Below are 19,579 nucleotides of genomic sequence, written 5' to 3'. Positions count from 1 at the left end.
AGGCTTAATGGGGATGTAACGGAGTTTTAAAAGAGGCTGGTTACAGTTTGGCTAGTAGAGGTCGCATCTATCTATATCAATAAGCAAAGTTAGATTACATGCTAGCAAGTATTTTTCAGTCACTGTCCTGTGAAATAAACACTCAAGACACATGGTGAGATATAAAGTGAATACAGTCCTTTAAATGTGACAAGTTCCTGAGAGATGAGGACCTTTCCATTTACAGGGAGTGAAATGTGAGTTACTTCCGAGACCTGGGTTAATATTTGATTGATTGCCATAGGGAGTTGAAGAGGAATTTCCAAGGGTTTTTAATGAATTGGCCACAAGTTTTCTACCCCTAAATGGGCAAATGAATGGTGCATGGGATTGGACCATTGACTCAATGGGGTGGGGTGGGTGTTGAAGGGTCTTTTCATGTCCAGCCCTGCTTCTGAAGGCAGTCATTTGTACTGGGATATGGTTTCATGAGCAATAGTAGCATTCTGGTAAACTTATCTCCCCACCAGAGTTACAAATTTGTCCTTACTTGGTCACATCCCAGTTATATGGGCAAGGTTGCACCAACAATTGCTGATACCATTAGCATTTTGAGTCAAATTAGCTTGATAATGCAGTCACAAACCAGGAAAGTCGTGGGCTGAGCCCATGCAAGAGACAGTTGGTGTACACAATTAGCCTTAATGGCTTGGTTTTGTTTTTGCTTTCTTCTTCAGTGGGTGGGGAGAAGATAGGGAAAAGAACGAACAAGAGCTCATTTTTACTTCTCCTTGCTCTGCAAAACTGAAATCTGCATGGTATTCAGATCAGGACCAAAAGCTGGCCTTGGTTTCAATAACCCCTCCCACACCCAATAGCCTGCTGACACACACTGAATGACCACTTGGGTGTGGTATTGGAGGGTAGCCACTGCCCTTGGAACAGTACTCCAGCATGAATTGCTGCCTTCAAGAAAGCAGGAGTCAAGTCAAAGTGATGGAGGTATGTTGTACCAGTCAGGTTGAATGGCAATTCATTGCCAAGCAAAAACTGCAAGGACGTCGCAAAAATTGCTAAAACAGACTCGCTTATGCATCTTTAAACTTTTATTGTTTGGCTATACAAAGCATACGATTTTATACTGTTGCAAGTTTCAAACTTGCTCTATTAACTAAAGTACATACAACTCAGCCTCACATGAGGCCTTTTCAAAACTTTGTTCTGCTGATATTGCACTTTGCATTAAGGCACAGGGGGGAAAAAAAAAAATCATGGATAACGTAAGTGTTAGTGCTCCAACAGCAGATAGTTTGTCACTTAGCCATCTTAGTGTAAAAAAAATTCATCCTTATAGCTTATAGGCATATACAAAAAAATTTCTATTGCATGCATTAAAGGCATTACCTATAAGCAGCATTCTTGTATCATAATATACAAATGGTTTAACATAAACACAGCATGCACATTAAGAACGGCGAGTCTACATATGGCTCTGAAGCTACTAGGTTTAAATAAAATATAACTTAACTACACTTAGCATTGTCAAGTTTTGCAAGTCACTTCCACATCAGTATAAAGTCAAAATCATAAATGCGAGTTGGCAGTTAAAAAAAGGTAGATGCAGAATATTGCAGTCTATTATGGCTTTTGCATTAGTGCACAACCCTTTGGCAGAAGGGGGGTGTCCTACACATGCAGTTTCCTTTTTTTGCCATGTTTTGTACAAGGCCGCTCTCCTTTAAAAAGGAATCATCATCATGCTTTTCCCCATGGGTATGAAGGCTGGCAAGTCGATCTGTGAGTCTTACACCAATCTGAGGTTGATACACTGATGACCAATAAGTTGTCCATTCTTTTCCGACACAGCTCGTGTAGCCATCTCGAGGGTTGGGAAAGTCACCAAAGCTTCTCCACTGGGCTGGCCATTAAAGTTATACAGAACCAAGATCGTATCTGCATGAAGCTGAGGGAAAAAAGAAGACACTGAAGAATTTTTGGAAATTCTTTGATGCAAAGTTGGAGGGTCTTCAGCGTGCCTGGTGTAACTTGGATGGAGCAGCATATTTTGGTAAATGACCTCCAAGTCAATCTAATGATTTGGCCTAATTTCCTAATTCTGCCGAAGGGTCACAGACCTGAAATGTCAATTCTGTTTCTCTCTCTCGATGCTGCCTGACCTGCTGAGTGCTTCCAGCATTTTCTGTTGTTGTTAATGATTTAGCCTGTCCAGCTGGTAGACTTCAAAAATGTTTAGCTAAACAAAAATTTTATTTGCCACATTCTTCAAACTGAAATTTGACTATTGTGGTTCAATTGATCAGTCTTTCATCTAGCTTCCATCTAGTTAAATTACTAGGACCCCTCTTGTTCTTAGACCTAGTTTTTCAACTATTAGTGCTATATTAAGCAGGTATGGACAAAATGAAAAGTTAGAAACAAAACATAGGAAAACTCAGGAAAGTAATGAGTAACCACCACAAGAGAACAAAGTTGCTCTGTAGCTCTTCAATACAGAATTTCACAGCAGATAAGACCAGAGAGCAAGGGGTAGCATTAAACAAATAAAATGGTATGCTGACAATATCTAGATATGTTTAAATCTAGATTAAGTGCAGGGCATTGGAATTGGACTTAGAGCTAGGTTAACACTTCTGAAGTGTTACAATATGCTTAAGTTCTTAAGTAAAATTAGGAATCATCAGATCTGCTCAAACTTAAAGCAATTTAGAACTTGGGTAGACTAAACTAGTGAAAGGAATGGTTTATTCCAGATAACGTTTTGTAGAGCTAATTTCAGAGCCAGTCCTCGATTTGTAAGAAAACAGGGATTGAGAATACGTCTTTCTTCCCACTAAGTCTATTTCTTCTGCAGAACATGTGCAAACCTTCATTGATTCTACTCACTCATTTAATCTCTGGAGAGGAAAAAAAACTTCTGTATAAATACTGGATTGCCCTCATCGTATGCAAGTAATCTATTTATCCATCTTCCATTATTTAACCTCTTCTTGCTGCCCTTCACACCTACACCTTTCCCATCTTCCAAAGCAGCATAGGAACCATCATGGCCACGTAATATAGGATAATTCTATATCCAGCTCTATTAACTTCCAATCCTGTTCCGACATATATTCAGTTCCTTCTTGGAGGAAAGAAGAAGCTACGCAAAAGAAATATATCCATTAAACTCACGTGGAAATAACTTCTTGTTTAGTGTGTGTGTGTGCACACAAAGTGAATGTATTACTGCAGTGAGTGGACAATTAGTATATTACCTTAGCCATGCAAGAAAAAAGTTCAACTTTTTCTTCCCCCCCAATTTCTTTTCTACCATTGAAAAAGCACTGCAACCACCACTGCTCAAAAAGTGGCTACAACCACCTCACCATGTGTTTGCAGCTCATCGTTGGAAGGTGTCAAGAAAGACGATAGTAGTCCCAGAGATGAGGTGGAGAGAGAGAAATAAAAATCCCAGTTTTGAAACACCACTTGATTTCACTTGAGAGTGAAGCCTGGCCACAGAGCCAGCTGGGAAGTTTCTCTCTTACCTTATTGAAATTTGTAAAGGCGGTCATCTACAAACAGACCCACTCTTTGGGTGCCTGAAACATACTCCTTGCTTGTTCGTTCATCTGAATAAGGCCGCTGTAGTCATCAGGTGCATACTACAGTACAAGTTTGAATACATACATCAGTCAAAAGGAACATTGCTCAGTGAGTGCATGCTTCACCACAAATTGCAAACCTAGAAAGTTCTAAACCTGGGCTTTAACTTGGCGAGAGAGAATTTTAACTTTTACAAACCATGAATCAATTAACAGCCCTTTGACTGCAAGACTAAAAGGCACCAATATTTAAAAAAAGAAAATGAAGTAAGCATTATCGACAATTCAACCACATCTGACACTGCAGTTTCATGTATATCTCCATTAAACCTGTCTATTGCAAATAGCTTTGTGCTGATCATGGCAGAACAGGACAAGCTACACAGACAATAGTGCTAGTATTTGACTAGTACATCAGCCATATTATAAATGCTCATTCACCCAGCACAAGTGCTATAGAGCAGGGGGTCCCCACAAGATGATTTCAAGTGGTCCAGGGTTAAAAAGATACACTGGCATGTAAAGGTGGAATTGAGCCGAGCAAACTGGCAGCTCTGGCTCTGACCTGGACCTCACGTTCTGGGTTGGGGGTGGGGGGGGGGGGGGGGGGGGGGAAAGAGAAAAGAGAAAAAAAAAAAAAAAACCAGTCTGCGAGGATACCCGCCTCCGTTACCTCCTCAAAAAATTCAAATCAAGTTTGTCAGACATGACCTTCCCATCGGTACTGACTATCCTTGATTAATCAGTGTCTTTCTAAATGAAGATTTATCCTGTCCTTCAGAATTCTTTCCAATAATTTTCCCATCACCAAGGTTAGGCTGACTGGCCTGTAATTACTCAGTCTATCCTTTTCTCACTTTTAAAACAAGTATACCACATTAGCAGTCCTCCAGCACCATACCTGAAGACAGAGAGGATTGAAAAATGGTCAGGGCCTCTGCTATTTCCTCTTTTGCTTCGCTTAACAGCCTGGGATACACTTCATCCGGGCCTGGGGGTTTATCCATTTTTAAAAAAGTAGCTAAACCCCTTAATACTTCCTCTCTCACGATGTTTATTTCATTTAATATTTCACACTCCTCCCCCGATAGCAATGTCTGCTTCACCCCTCTGTGAAAACAGACGCAAAGTATTCATTAAGAACCCTACCGACATCTTCCGCCTCCACACAGATTACCCTCATGATCTCCAATAGGCCCTACCCTTTCTTTAGTTATCCTCTTACTCTTATTACCAAAACAAACAGTTTGCAAACCCATTTAAATATTCTGCTCTAATATTCCTCCCCACACTGGCCATTTTCTCTCCTGCTGTCTTCAAAGTGTTGACTCACGCTATAGTATAGTTACAAGGGTGCTGGCTGCCCTTTGGTGCCTAACCTCAGTCATTCTTCACCTGCGAGTCTATACCTTGAACGTTTGCACTCTTGCTCTACCAAGGAAAGTATCACAGGCAGACCCGATTGTTCATACCCAATGATGGCCTCCAGCTTGGATTTCAACCTTCCAAGATTGTCCTGGAATCACCAGGAATAAAACATTAACCTGGACACTGCTGCAAACAATTCAGGAGAAAAATCATACGGGCCTTAAATTAACTTTTGTTATAAAAAGTTAAAAAAAATATTGGAGTGGGGGGGGGGGGGGGGGGAAAGACTATTTGACTGATAAGCAGAGAACTGGGACCAGTTGACGTGCCAGGAACAGTTGGTGAGCGAGTCGGGGGTTGTGGGGGGGGGGGGGGGGGAGGAGGAGGGAGATCAGGTGATTGGGGCTCATGTGGAGGGAAAGAGGGAGTGCGATGGCCGTGAGGACCAGTATTTTCTGCAGTACTGAGATAGTAGTAGTAACATGGTGAGTGGGATTAGTGCGGAGAGAATTGAGAGAGAAAAAAATACTAATGTGTTACGGGAGTCTGTGGAATTTTATAACATGGGGTGGGGGGGCCTCAGAAGCAAGAAAGGATGAGAACCCCTGCTATAGAACCCTGTATGATTATGTACATCCTACGGATTACTGCACTACAACACTTGGTTATGAATAAAGACGAAGACGATAACTTGATAAAGCCTTGAATATCAAAAAGAGAAACAGAAGTAAATCAGGGCTAGTGTAGTTCACTCCAGGTATTCATTAACAAGAAAACCAAAAACAGAAGTCTACTAAGAGTTCAAATATGGATAAGTGAACATTGATCAGGCATCATTTCATATTTTTAAAATAAGCTGAAAAATATCCTCAGTGATAAGAAGATGGGAGCACTTTGAACAACTCCTCAAATGGTGAAATTAGTGGGAAAAGTTAAATTACGCAGCTCAACAGAAAAATGTTGTGGACGGGGGAACAAATGGGATTGGGAGGTGCCACTTAGTCTTTTCCAGTTTCCAAGGTGCCTGGAGCTTGCTTTCACATCTGTAAAAAAAAAAAGTACAAATTCTCTCCTGCCAATTTCAAGATTCAAACGAAGGGTGGGGAAAAAAAATTGCTTCAGGCATCTGAAGTAAAATGTCAAGATAACAATAAAAGCAGACGTGTACATTCACAAACCCGATTAACAAATTCACACAATGCAGTCACAATCTGTTGAATCATTAATCCTGGCAAAGGCCCATCCACCATTTTATAAAAACCATTACCTTGTGACTAATCCTGCCCAGCAAAATATTCTAGGTTGGACCAGCTAGGCTGTGCAAATATTAGCATATTACCAGACCTGCTTGCATAGAATGCAATTTTAAAGTGATTTTTTTTGTGGGAGAGGATGAAGGGAGAAGGAAGAGAATAAAGGAGATCCAGAAAATATAATTGTTAAGCTGGAAACCTCCCAAATCAATGACTAAAACAAACATTTTTAGCAAGTGAAGGTATTCAAATATTTGGCTGCCTTATATGACTCATTACTGCTGCAAGTTTAATGCAGTACAATCTAATTCCATGCAATAGTCCAGGCGACAGACAGCGAGAAAGACTTTTGTACCAATCCAGAATGAGTCACAAACATGTAAATTTGACTACATTAGTTTGTCTTCCCTATAACCACCTTGTTGGCCTGTTGTGGTTCTGCAAAGATGTACTCCAAAACATCACATGTTCTGATTGTCTGATAACTGGTGATTTCTTTTAATAAATGAAAAATATACAGCAATATCAAATACTAAAAGTGCCATCTGTTCAAAAGGAAACCAAAAGAGACACATAGCCCAATGGAAGAAAAAAAATCCAAGATGTACGGATTAACTGGTTTTAATACCAAAAGTCAAGCACTTTTTACATTTAAATCTAAAATATTGGGGGCATATATTGCCATTTAAAGATAGTTCACGAACTCACCAAATGGAAGGATAGAAGTTTGTACTACTTTTCAGATAGGAGGTGGGGGGAGGGGGCAAGGAGGTGGGGGGAGGGGGCAAGGACCAAGAAAAAGCTACACACTCAAGAGGGAGTGAACTTTAAAAAAAAATTAAGTTTCCCTTGTACACCTAGCAGCTGGTGATAATACTACAGATAAGAGTCCTGGAAATGGAGCATTTTAAGTGCTGGGGTGCATTTTACAAACATGACAGTGCATACATCCATACAATGTTTAGTTTTCAGGAGCTGCTTATACATTTGTCTTGCTGTAAGCAGAAATAGTGGGGAAGTACACACCATGGTTTAATAAAGACATGCTTGAACTATAATTGCACATTTTTGTTAACACAAAATGACTTCACCGTGGACCTTTTTCCATTGGAACACAAAAATAAATGGCACATTTAGATTTGAAGAAACTGCTCCAGATGGATTGGCCCAAAATTGGTTGTACCTCTACTCAGTTATCAAAGACAGACAGAACTTGCTACAAGCAGATCTCCACAACTAGAAGTGGTCAGTAAGATAAGATAATTGAGAAGGGTAGCAAATAACAATCAAGAAAGAAAGTAAGTGATGCAAAGCACAACGATTCTGGCATCATATATAAAGGATGAACCCATTTTCAAATTTTTTATTTAACAGAATACTTGTGCATTTAAATAGGCCTCACTGTAGTTAAGACAGCACATTTTACTACCGCATAAATGGTATTTATACTATGGCAGGTCTGGTATTACTGCAACTGCTCATTAAAGTGTTCACACATGCAGTACAAAAGCCCCATTAAACCAAAGAGGATTCAATATAGGGGGAGGGAGAAGGAAGGAGAAGGGGGGGGGGGGGGGGGGGCAAGGAACCCGAAAACCCACCATCTCATTTCTCCCAGAGATGGTAGAGATCAAACTCCTGCTAAATTACATCACCATCGACACCTGTCGGATCAATACCCACATACAGTGCAATGTATACAGTACTCCCATTTTCACACGGCCATACCAAGCTAGAGGTGGTCCAAAGTGTATTCACTAAGATCAGCACGTCATTCAACACATCCAGGAGAGCAAGAGAAATGGAACGCATGAGAAAAAAATTGTTCAGTTAGATATTCTTAGGCCTTATCCAATAGGTGAACCATAATATAGACACACTTAAGTTTTAGAATTGCACTGCAATCTTTAAAAGAGGTATATATGCAGAATATCCTCAAATCAAAATATTTTGTACTGACAGGAAAAGATCAAGATGTACAAATTAATGATCTTTACCTGATATCCTTGGAAGAAGCTAAGGATGTCTTTCGTTGCAATATTATAAGGTAGACCCTGCATGCGAACTAATGCTCCTGGTTGTGGTAACACAGCATGGGTTGCAGAGGACACTGCAGCAGCCATTGCTGCTTGGGGAGCTGCAAAGTATCCTACTGTCGTTGGAGATACTGGAGGGCTGGAAGGAAAGGGACCGTAAAAATCAGTCTAAATATTCAACAAAAAAGTGAAGTGGGCAGATTTCCCCAAGACTTTTCTTGGCTGCATGTTCAGTACCTTCCCATACAATGAATTCACACACTAAGCTATGGGAGACATCTCAAACAAACCTTTTGGACTGGAGGTCCAAGTGTTACACATTGTCAGCAACAATACGATGAACAAAAAAGATTCCACTGAAACATTTACCTTGGATAGTAGGTCGTGTAATTCATATAAAGCTGAGTGGCCGTTGCCTGAGCAGGATAATAGGCAACTGCGGGTGCTGCGGGCTGTGCTGTCCGTGCTGGAGCCAGCAGGGCTTGGGGTTGATAAAGCGCTGCTTCAGCTGGTATTACAGCAGTGCCAGGCGAGAATGTCGGGTACGTTGGTGGGGAAAGGCCTGCAAGGTAAACAAAAAAAGGGACAAATGAGAGCAGAAAGGTGTTTAATAAATCAACTTGTGTATCTGATAAACACTCGGGTGCATAATTAGTATTCGAGGAGTCTGAACTCCACAGGCAGCCATTGCATAGTTGCCAACAAACTTCTTAAATCCAATTGTGCCTTCATGCATATCCTTCAAGTTAATTTGGCATATTGCTTATTTAAAAACTATACATTTCAGTTTAGTGAAAGTCAAACACTAATCTCAACATGCATGACATCTTGGATGTTAAGCATTTGAGACACCCAACTACACCCCAGTGAATGGCCACCTTATCTCCACCCCATTGGCAACTATATGAGCATCAAGTTTAAAAATCCTACTACCAGGCAGACCTAATGCAGAGCTCCAGAAAGTACCCCACAAAGCAAAACTCGCCCAGTACAATGTCCAATTTTGTCATTTGGTGAGGGGGGGGGGGGGGGGGGGGGTGTTGGCAGTGGGGAGAAAAAAAAAAATCAAAACCCCCATTCAATCTCAAGCCTTGATTGATGAATTACTGATCATGGCAAACCAGGTAAAGATGAAAAGGTAACAAAGCTCCAGCCTCCACCTACCACAATTTCAGCCTTTAGCAGCAAGAGAGCGTCAGAATTCAAAACTTACATGGTAACTTACATGGTGGCGGAGACAAGCCACTACGATTTAAAGTGCCACCCATTAAAACATAGCTCATTTCATCTCCAGAACATTGAAACACTTCCACATATCTATCCTTCATTGTCTTCTTGTGACATTTCTGTGCAACCAAGAAAGCACGGTCTGCGGACTTCATCTGAATAAAAGCATCACCTGAGGGCCGGCCCTGGGGTGTGGGGGGGGGGGAAAAAGAGAGAGAAAGAAATGTTATTGCAAGCTTAAAACATTTTTTCTTTTAAATAAAGTGAATGTACAATTCTAGTCAAGGATATAAAACACATTTAATAGAGAGAGATAAATTCCACTGAGTCAACACACAAATCTCCAGGCCTTTTCAATAATACTGAACATGCAATCATAACCTCAACTGGGTGGACTTGCAGCCGCCCCAGAGATCCAGGAAACCTTGGAGGCAACTCCGACAAGGCGGACCGGGACTCCATCAAAAAACTCCGTTCAAAACACAACCCCAGTACTAAATTCATTCACAGAGAGCCTTGCCTGCTTCCTATGTATCAAGTTTTAAATAATGGGGAATTTGCATTTGATATTTGAAGACTTTCCTCTCTCTACTTAAAAGCTTCACCTCATGGCACAAGCAGAAAATGAGAAGTCAGACAACATTTTTCCTATCCACACCTACTGGTTGTGAAACTGCTTCACGCGTGGAGCAGTTTTGTGAATCACCACTAAAACCAATTCATACCCGATAGATAAATTCAACAATTTTCTATGTAAAAAGACATGGGCCCAGCAATTCTTGTCACAACGCGAGTACGGACAGGGTACTCACGCGTGTGCCTGGAGGAATTGCCGGTTTTCAGCATGCACAGCAAACCGGCATTTCCTGTCCTCTGACCCAAGGGGTTAAGAGGCAGAACGCTTGCGACTTGTGATGCAGCGCGTGCGCGCTGAAATTCCTTTTCCTCCCCCCCCACCCCCAAACCAGACGTAAGTATTTAGTTTTACAGGTAAGTGGTCTTTTAGTACAATTTAGAATTTTTTTTTCCCCCCACAGGTTTATTATTTTTAAAGAATTTACAGTAAGGTAAGTTTAGTTTTAGACCCTATTTTTAAAAAAAATTCAAAAATTTGATTAATTGTTTAAAATATTTTTTTAAACTTAGTTAATATATAATCAGTGGGATGTTTTTTAAAATTTTATTTAAAGTTTAAGTAGTTTTTTGGCAGCCCATACTCTCAAACTCATGAAGTTTCCCCTCCCCTGATTGGCTGCACAGTGCTCACCTGATCCCAGCCGGCACATCGCACTAACTACGCCGCTGGATCAGGTAAGCACATCGCGCCGACATTTGAACCGGGCCAGTGACAGGAAATGCAAGCAGGCCCGGGCTTCAGATGTCGACGCGCCGGGTGAGTGCACATCGGGGGCTTGCACGCGCGGCAAGCCCCCGATCCTAATTTCAGGGCCAAGGTTTATTAAAAAATGCAAGCCCAGACTTGTTAATAATACCAGGCTTGCATTCCCTCAATAGGCCCAAACAAAATGCATGTAGAATACTTCCAATTGACAGGCTCTTATTTCCTCTACCCAAAGTTTGGTTAAATACATAGCTCAAATCACCATTTAAAATGAAAACAAATAATGAACATGTTCTTACTTTGAAAGCTAAAAAGCAGCTAAGTTTTGCTACAGCTTGCTGAGATCCAAGATGAAGACAAAAATACCCAGAAGTCAGTGCTTGTCAACACTTCATTGAGGACAACCTTCAGTACATGGGCTTGTGCTACATGATTATTTACAAAGGATATAATGGGACGATTGTGAACATCTGCAAGATGGAGTTAGCCAAGGTCAGTGAGGAGGTTGGTAACAAAAAGGCCAAAGAAACCACCTCAAAACACCAAATCAAGACTGCTGCCTGCCAGCAGGGGGCTAATTAACATAAGCATGAATAGGGTTTCCTTGTAGCTGCAGTTAATGAAGGATTGAGATGGTGGACTGACACCTCCCATATGTTTCTACACTGCCAACTCAAGTCAAAGCAATGTTCTGCTCATGGAGTGGTGCTGTGAAAAAGCCATCAGCCCTCAAGTATTTCCCTGTCTAAACATGTTTGGGCTCCAAGCTAGCATCTGCATCCATTATTTGTTTTGCTCAGTGCCTAATTCATTAATCCCTCAAAAAGTTGAAGACATTTGAAAATGAGAACCTTAGTAAAAGGAAATTAAAAAGTGATTTTATGCAAGAGGCTCTTGATCTGAACTGGAATAGTAAACTTAAACGCAGATACAAATTCCAAATGTTACTGTGTAGGTATTCGGGTTTACCGATGTAGGTATTGGACAAATTCCTACTTAATAATCGAGTTCGACTCCAGGAGAACAATCAAAAAGGTTTTTAATGCAGGAACAGAGGAATTCTAACAGGTTGTAGAGCTAGGTACAGGAGAGCCATAAAATAGGTCTTCACCAGACGGAGACACCATGAGGACTCAGTAGGCAGTCCCGTGGATTGCGTGAGGTAAGTAAGGGACACTCAGTGGTACCGCTACAACTGAATGATAAGTTATAATTCAATGCCTGGTTTTATGACCAGGAGACCCCATTGGATTTTGATGGAATATATTTGCTATTGAAAAATTCCAAGGGAGAAAATGATTTATTTTAAAATGGAGCTGTGGGTTGGGGATGTGGGGGGGGGGGGGGGGGGGCGGGGGGTGGATGCAGAGAATGGAATAGAGGCAGCATAAAAATGCACTTAAAAGGATATGCTAAGACATGACTGGCTCATTTCAATGGCAATCTCAAATCTACTCAAGTGTACAGAAGTGCAAAATTCAATTTACAAAATAACTAGTCATTGAGGAGATTAAAAACAAATCCAGTCTGAATACTCGCTCTACAGTACAAGCTACAACAGATGTCAGCTGAGACTACACAAACTTCATTAGGATCAGAATCACAGTAAACTTTACGTAGTTTTAAACACCAAAAAGAGTTCCAACCACTAGAGATTCTTTAAAATTTGCTTCCCCATTGTCAACAGCCAGTCAACACAGCTAACAGAGGTCAAACACGATAAAAGTCACCTGGTCCAGATGGCTTGCTTCCCAGATTGCTAAGGGAATTGGGGGAGGAGATAGCAGAAGGGCTTGCCATAATTTTCCAATCTTCTAGTTGCAGGGGAGGAGCCCAAGGATTGGAAAGTGGCAAATGTGATACCATTGTTCAAGAAAGGGAAGAAGGACAATCCCAGTAACTGCAGGCCGGTCAGTTTAACATCAGTGGTGGGTAAAGTTTTAGAAACAATAATCAAGGAAAAAATTAACGGGCACTTGGAGAGGTTTAAACTAATTGAGAGCCAACACTGATTTGTAAAAGGCAGATCGTGTTTGACTAAACTAATTGAACTTCTTGATGAAGTAACAGGGAGGATTGATGAAAGGCATGCAATAGGTGTTGTCTACATGGATTTTTCAGAAGGCGTTTGGCAAAGTACCACATAGAAGGCTGGTTAACAAAAATGAGGCTCATGGAATAGGTGGGTCAGTGGCAGGCTTGGATAAGGAATTGGCTTAAGGACAGAAAACAGCAAGTTGTGGTAAATGGCTGTTTTTCAGACTGGAGGATAGTAGACAGTGGTGTTTCCCAAGGGTCAGTGCAGAAGGAACAGGGAGAGGCAATAAATACTTAATGACACAGTTTTAAAGAGTGTGCAGGGACAGAGGGACCTGGGAGTTAATGTGCATAGCTCCCTGAAGGTGGCAGGACATATTGAGAGAGTGGTTAGCAAAGCATATAGGATCTTGGGCTTCATAAATAGAGGTATTGAGTACAAAAGTAGAGAGGTTAAGTTGAACCTTTATAAAGCACTAGTTAGGCCACAACTGGAGTACTGCGTCCAATTCTGATCACCACACTTTAGGAAGGATGTGAAGGCACTTGAGAGGGTGCAGAGGAGATTTACCAGAATGGTTCTGGGGATGGGGGATCTTGGCTACAAGGACAGGTTGGAGAAGTTGGATTTGTTTTCATTAGAGCAAAGGAGGTTGCGGGGTGATTTGATAGAAGTGTACAAGATTATGACGGGTTTGGATAGGCTAGACAGGGGAAGGCTGTTCCTGCTAGTTGATGGTACAAGGACTAGGGGACACAGTTTTAAGGTTTTGGGCAAGAGATACCGGGGGGGGGGGGGGGGGGGGGGAAAAGAGGAGATGTGAGGAAAACAATTTTTACGCAGCGACGGAAGCGGACACAATGTTTTCAAGGGGAGACTGGATAGGCACTTGAGGGAAATAAACTTGCAGGGCTATGGGGATAAAGCAGGGGAATGGGACTGACTGGATTGTTCTAGAGAGCCGGCATGGACTTGATGGGCCGAATGACCTCCTTCTGTGCCAGTATGACTGACTCAAATAGGACAACTTCCAAAACTCTGGTGGAACAACCAAACCCACCAGCTAAGTTTGCTAGGAGGCTTTAAAGCCACTCTCCCTTCTGCCACCAACCACCAAGAATTAATATGCAGGGTTGTCCACAAGCCAAACCAATGCTACAATCCACACTATATTACAAATATAATGTAGGTCAACTTGCTAACCAAACAACAATTTAAATAGATTCATACACAGAAAAATATTCATAACTGGATTAGCACACCTGAAAAGAGAGGCTCTGTTTGATTTACAGGTCAATGTATATATAAATTCAAGTAATGTCAAAATCCAGAGAACTTTTTAGCACATTAAAATGAATCACAGCTTCACAAATGTCCTTTATCCAATCCCAACTACAGGCATTCTTCAAAGGGTAATGATATCACATTAGTGGTAGTAGACTGCAAGTTACCTGTTGATTTAGTACCATGTGAACGCCATGAGGTTTTATGTCGATTGTAAATTCTCCCATGAACTCCAGAATATCTTCAATGCTTGCTGTGTAGGGAAGGCCCCGAAGACGGATACAGTCCCTTGAATTTCCAGTGGCAATGAATGGCTGAGGTAGCACAGGGATTAACGGAGCTGGGAGTGTTGAAATTAGTGGTGTAGACATGTATCTATTTAATACCTGAGATATTGGAAGAAAAACAAAGTTAGAAGGAGCTTTCACGTAATACCATCATTGCATAGCTGCTCCAACACACTTGATGCCACTTACACAGAAGCATTAAAGTCACATTTATACCTCAGCTGTGTTCATGCAAAGCTCTTTTGCTTCACATTCATGCTAGGAAGTTGTAGTGCAAGGCTGGAGTCAGAACCTGACTCCACTTGGAATGATGCAAAGCAAGACCCTCCTTCGGGGAGTATCGCTCCAAATTCCTCTGGAGTCTCATTGAGCCCTGGCTCAAGACTTAACACTGCAACTTAGTAGCTCATATTAATTTTACAGTCACATTATAAATGAAGCCCCAGATGGATGGTTCAATAGTGCAAGAAAATACTCAGCCCATATTATTCTGGAGATTAACAGTCTAGATTTTGTAATAATCTTCTCTATTGGAGTTAATGCAACATAAATTCCAGACATAACATTGCTTTCTTGAGGCATTCACATCCCCTACTTCAAAAGGAATGTCTCATCGTTAGGGAAACAATCAAAAATAAAAATGCCAGTTTAGGTAAGAGAATGAAGTTTGTTCTGTTAATTGTTAAATTCCAGTCATCTGGGAGTTTTGACACTTTCTCTTAAAATGCTGAATTTTGCTTTAAAACCAGCCCGTTATCTGAAAGTAGCAGGTGTTAAGATGGTTCCGCAACAGGACAAAACAAAAGGTGTCCCCAGACTTGGTTGATCACTGTAGGTAGCCTATGAACTCATTGGGACTCCTAACTTAAAAACACATCTGTTCCTCGTCACACATGACATCTACATACTCAGGCTAAACCTCAAGTCATCACCTATGCAAGGTCACACAAGGAGAGCAGCTCTGCTATCTCCTTCGATGCCATCAGCTAGTCCAGTGCAGTGTAGAAAGTTGCAGGCAGTACTTAGGTGACTAACATGGCTTATGAGCAGCTGTTTAATGCAAAGTTGCAGAAGGTCAATCAACACACTCTCCACCTGAAATTGCACTCCACAAATGTTGTTGCACGAGTCCTAATTGTGATCTGCACTGTTTGGCTGGCAGTAAGCACAAAGTGATCAAGCACCATTTTGCAACACAACAGATCTGAATCAAGCAAACAGTTGCTCCCCAGCTTCCCTCAAGTCAAGTGCTTCTGCCAAGAGGTGGTTGGAGCAAAGAAAAAGTTCACAACTCAGGAAGATTCCCTTCTTGGACTGTGCAAGTACACCTTCTACCAGGTCGAGGATAACAACCATGGAAAGGGATGATCCCTTAATCTGGAATGCACTGCCTGAAAGGGTGGCGGTGGAAGCAGATTCATTAACAACTTTCGAAAGGGAATTGGATAAATACTTGAAAAAGGAAAGATTTGCAGGGCTATGGGGAACGTGCAGGGCAGTGGGACCAATTGGATAGCACTTTCAAAGAGCCGGCACAGGCATGAAGGGCCAAATGGTCTATTTTGTGCCGTAAGATTCTATGACTTCAAATGGAGGATATTCAACACCAAATTTGAGGGGGATGAATTGGAAGGAGGCCATTAAAGAATGACAAACGTTTATTTATTCTAACATTGTTACATCAAGATCGTACACAATTGTGATATGTTCAATCAGATACACTATAATATGATGCAGTAAAGAATACTAACCTGCTGTACTTCTGCCGCAGTACTCCTGAACAGCTCAATGTAACGCTTCCCCAATATTTCCTTGTGTTTTTTAAGGGCATTTTGCGCAAACTCTTCACATGCAAACAACACAAATGCATCCCCAGTAGGTCTTCCATCAGGGTATTTAACAAAGAGGAGCCCCTCCTTGCCACCTGTAACAGGACACTCATTTCCAAAAAAGCCTAGGACATCATCTACTGTGGCTGTGAAAGGTAGTCCACGCATTCGTATTATCACTTGGTTCTCCTTCGACAAGAATTGTGCCACTTCATTCGAAGTACCTGCATTAAAAAGTAATCTTTCAAAATAGTAGATACCACAGTGCACTATGTAACCACCCTTTCCAAATAAGGAAATCAGTGAATACAGCAGTGGCCCAAGGTTAGTTAAATACAGAAAAAAAAACACGATTACAAGGTGGTAAGCTCAATTATTTTAATATAAATCAATCACAAAAGGACAAACCTTGAGCAGATTACAATGTCACCTGAACCCCAAAATGAGTTTATTGCCTTGTAATCACTTCAAGGCTTTACTGGAAAAAAAAACTGTTCAATGAGAACAGATGAGTCACTGCCATCAGGAGAAAAAAGACGTGGGTGGTATTTTTTTTGTTATAAAACGATAGCTGGACTCCTGCTTCACAATAATCCTCTCCTCGCCAAGACACTAATTTATGACAAAAGGTAGGCAAGGCCAAGAAAAAGTTCTCAGCCAGAGAAGACTACCAGCAGTTGACTACAAAAAAAGCCACAATTTTAATAATGAGCCAATTTGGATGATTTATTCCAATAAAAAGTCAGAATTCTTTTACAGCATCATTTCACTACATCAGGAGCTAAACCAACTAGCTCTTGCTGCACCACCTCCCCCCACCCCCAAAGTTTTAATAACTAGACATAGCAGCAAATTCCAGTTTCATTGCCAGTCACCAACTTCATCTGAAAGGAGTTTTAAAACTAATCCAAAGACTTGGCTGCCATCTTGGTTTCAATTTAGAAACCTCACCTTGCTGTAGGCTGCACATTTTGCAAAACAGGAGAGATCTGGAGTAAAGTCAATGGGCAGACAGATTTAAGCACTTTAGCACAGAAGGTACCAGTTGACATCATGGTAGCAATGAACACTCCCCCATAGCTTTGTGCTGCAACGGAGGAGGTTAATTCTGCAAAAGTCCTTAAAGGTGGATTCGGGGCACGTCAGATATGTTTTAGAGTGGGACCCCTGTTACACTGCATCTCTGCTCATCACAGGGTTTTCTCAGGTAGTGGGGGGGGGGGGGGGGGGGGGCGGAAAGGAGGGAAAGAGATGTTTCTCATGTCTGCCCACTTTGGCAGTGTCATCGAGAGGCACAACTGGTGGAATGACAGCAGAATTCTGGCCAGTTCTACATCTGTAGGCAACAGCATACTTTACACCTGAAGTTGCCAGCACCACAAAAGTTGAAAGCCAATTTCCTTAGCAGGGCCAGTCTTTCCATGCATGGGATTCACTAAAAGCAAATACCTACAATGGAGTTAAATACCTCTCTTCATCCAGACTGGTCAATACCTCTACTGCTGATTCTTCTCTTTCTCCCCCCCCCCCCCCGGTGAAGAAAGTAATCAGAAACCATTGATCTCCTGAGATTTATTCTATTTAATATGTATATATTGTAACTGAAGAGGTAAACATAACATGAATCAAAATCTGGTTCTATGAATATTATGATAAATTCTTCAGCCTTGGGCCAAGTCACATATCCCATTATGCCTGGGCATAAATTGTATGACTTGGTGACAAGTTTTAAATGTCTTGAACCAGATAGCAGGAGGGATTTGGATTTTTCTAAAAACTTACCTCCAGCAATTTTTAAGAATTCTTCTCCAGTAGCCTTGTATACCTGAATAGAAATAAGTTTTATATAAATCAACCATTCCTTTTAAATAGCAAAGCAAAAAAGGGAAATTAAAGTAACTTCACATTAGTGCCCACCTCAATGTATCTGCTCCCCATATGATGTTTGTGCCTCTCGAGTGCAAGGTCTCTGTGTTCTGGATTGATGAATCTGACAAGAGCTTCTCCATTTCTTCTTCCTTGCGAGTTGAGGCACAGTGCTACACCACCTCTACAATAAAACCAGGCATTCCCATTATAAAAATATTCACTAATGCATCCATTATTGCCAACTACAAATCTGACAGCCATCAATCCACTTAACACTAATTTTTTAACCCTATTAACTTCTTGCATCTTTAATAACAAAGTAAAAATACCCAGTGTTGTACTCTTGAGGTTTGTCTATACAACATGCATATTGGGGGGCTTCCCTTGATAACTCAAGCTTATCCAATGAGTAATGAACTATACATGCCAGGAAGGTGCCAGGAATCATCCCCAGTCTGTGCATCTCAACTGTGCAATGGTATGGGTGCTACAAATTGGTCTTAGCACCCTGATTTAAGCACAGAAATAAAGAGGCAGGATTCTTGCTCTTGATCTCTATCCAGCAATGCTTGCAACATTGGACGACAAGATCAATTCAACTGCGATTCCCCTTATGGTTAAATACATGTTGACATTCAGTGTCAAAGCTGACATGTGAACATCTATTTGGCAGAGTACTAGAGGACTATGGTTGCTGGACAAGGGGAGGGAGAAGAGAATCATTCCACGGAAGAGAGAAAATTGGAAAGAAAAAACTGATTCACCACTTGTACAGTCGGACAACAGTGGCTGAGGGAAGTCACCCACACTGGCCATTTCCCCTTGTTTTATTATAAAAGATTCACAAAAGTCCTCGTTATGAGTGTTTCCATCTCGAGGCCTATTTTGTTCTAATTTCATTCCAAACCAACCTATGCACCATTTCCCAGCCAAGAACACATTTCTGATGTTTACTGGCCCAAGTATTTTCCTCCTTTTACTTCTTCTCCACACACCTACCTTCCCCCTACCGCAAAGAGAGTTGTTCTCTCCTGGCCACTTCCCAAAAGGAATGGTGGCTAGACAACACATCTAAAGTGAGGAACTCACTACAAAAAGGGAAACAGAATAAACCCACACCCTTTTCTCTATGGCACAATTAGTTGGCACCCAGAAGTACCATGTCACCTGCTTTTCTGGCTTGAGGGGGTGGGGGGGGGGCGTCAAGGATGTTCGTCATGCACAGGATTAAATCCAAAATAATAACTGTGCCACAGGGAGCAATTACCAGATTAAACTCATCATGAGGCTACCCGAGAGGCAACAGATGTGCTGGACCTAATAATCATTACAAAGAAAAATAATTCTAGAATTTGTTATTTACCCTTGCCTGTCTTAGATCATAGCCAGTGCATCTCTAGCAATATCTTCACTTCCCAACCCCACATTGCTACTTCATGTCACCACAATATCACTCCTTGAC

At 41.4% G+C, this 19,579-nt stretch overlaps 1 protein-coding gene across 6 annotated transcripts in view; it reads right to left on the bottom strand.

Moving 5' to 3' along the window:
- Positions 1 to 1,073: 1,073 nt before the first annotated feature.
- esrp2 (epithelial splicing regulatory protein 2) overlaps positions 1,074 to 19,579 on the bottom strand; it is a 36,674-nt gene continuing 18,168 nt past the window's right edge. For 2 of the 6 annotated variants that reach the window (XM_085991360.1, XM_085991359.1), the window contains 8 exons: positions 18,166 to 18,298; positions 18,031 to 18,073; positions 16,171 to 16,472; positions 14,300 to 14,518; positions 9,455 to 9,653; positions 8,611 to 8,803; positions 8,203 to 8,380; positions 1,074 to 1,942 (listed from right to left, as the gene is read on the bottom strand). In XM_085991360.1, coding sequence (XP_085847486.1) covers positions 1,784 to 1,942; positions 8,203 to 8,380; positions 8,611 to 8,803; positions 9,455 to 9,653; positions 14,300 to 14,518; positions 16,171 to 16,472; positions 18,031 to 18,073; positions 18,166 to 18,298 — 1,426 coding nt within the window. In that variant the 3' untranslated portion in view covers positions 1,074 to 1,783. Of the gene's footprint in view, positions 1,943 to 3,527; positions 3,645 to 7,933; positions 7,963 to 8,202; positions 8,381 to 8,610; positions 8,804 to 9,454; positions 9,654 to 14,299; positions 14,519 to 16,170; positions 16,473 to 18,030; positions 18,074 to 18,165; positions 18,299 to 19,579 lie in introns of those variants that run through there. The other 4 variants (XM_085991364.1, XM_085991362.1, XM_085991365.1 and 1 more) reach the window with 4 other exon arrangements.

The sequence above is a fragment of the Somniosus microcephalus genome, chromosome 6, assembly GCF_052327205.1.
Source record: "Somniosus microcephalus isolate GS21.2 chromosome 6, FLI_Smic_1.0, whole genome shotgun sequence".
In the NCBI taxonomy this organism is placed as follows: Eukaryota; Metazoa; Chordata; class Chondrichthyes; order Squaliformes; family Somniosidae; genus Somniosus; species Somniosus microcephalus.
This window is presented reverse-complemented; position numbering and strand designations above follow the sequence as displayed.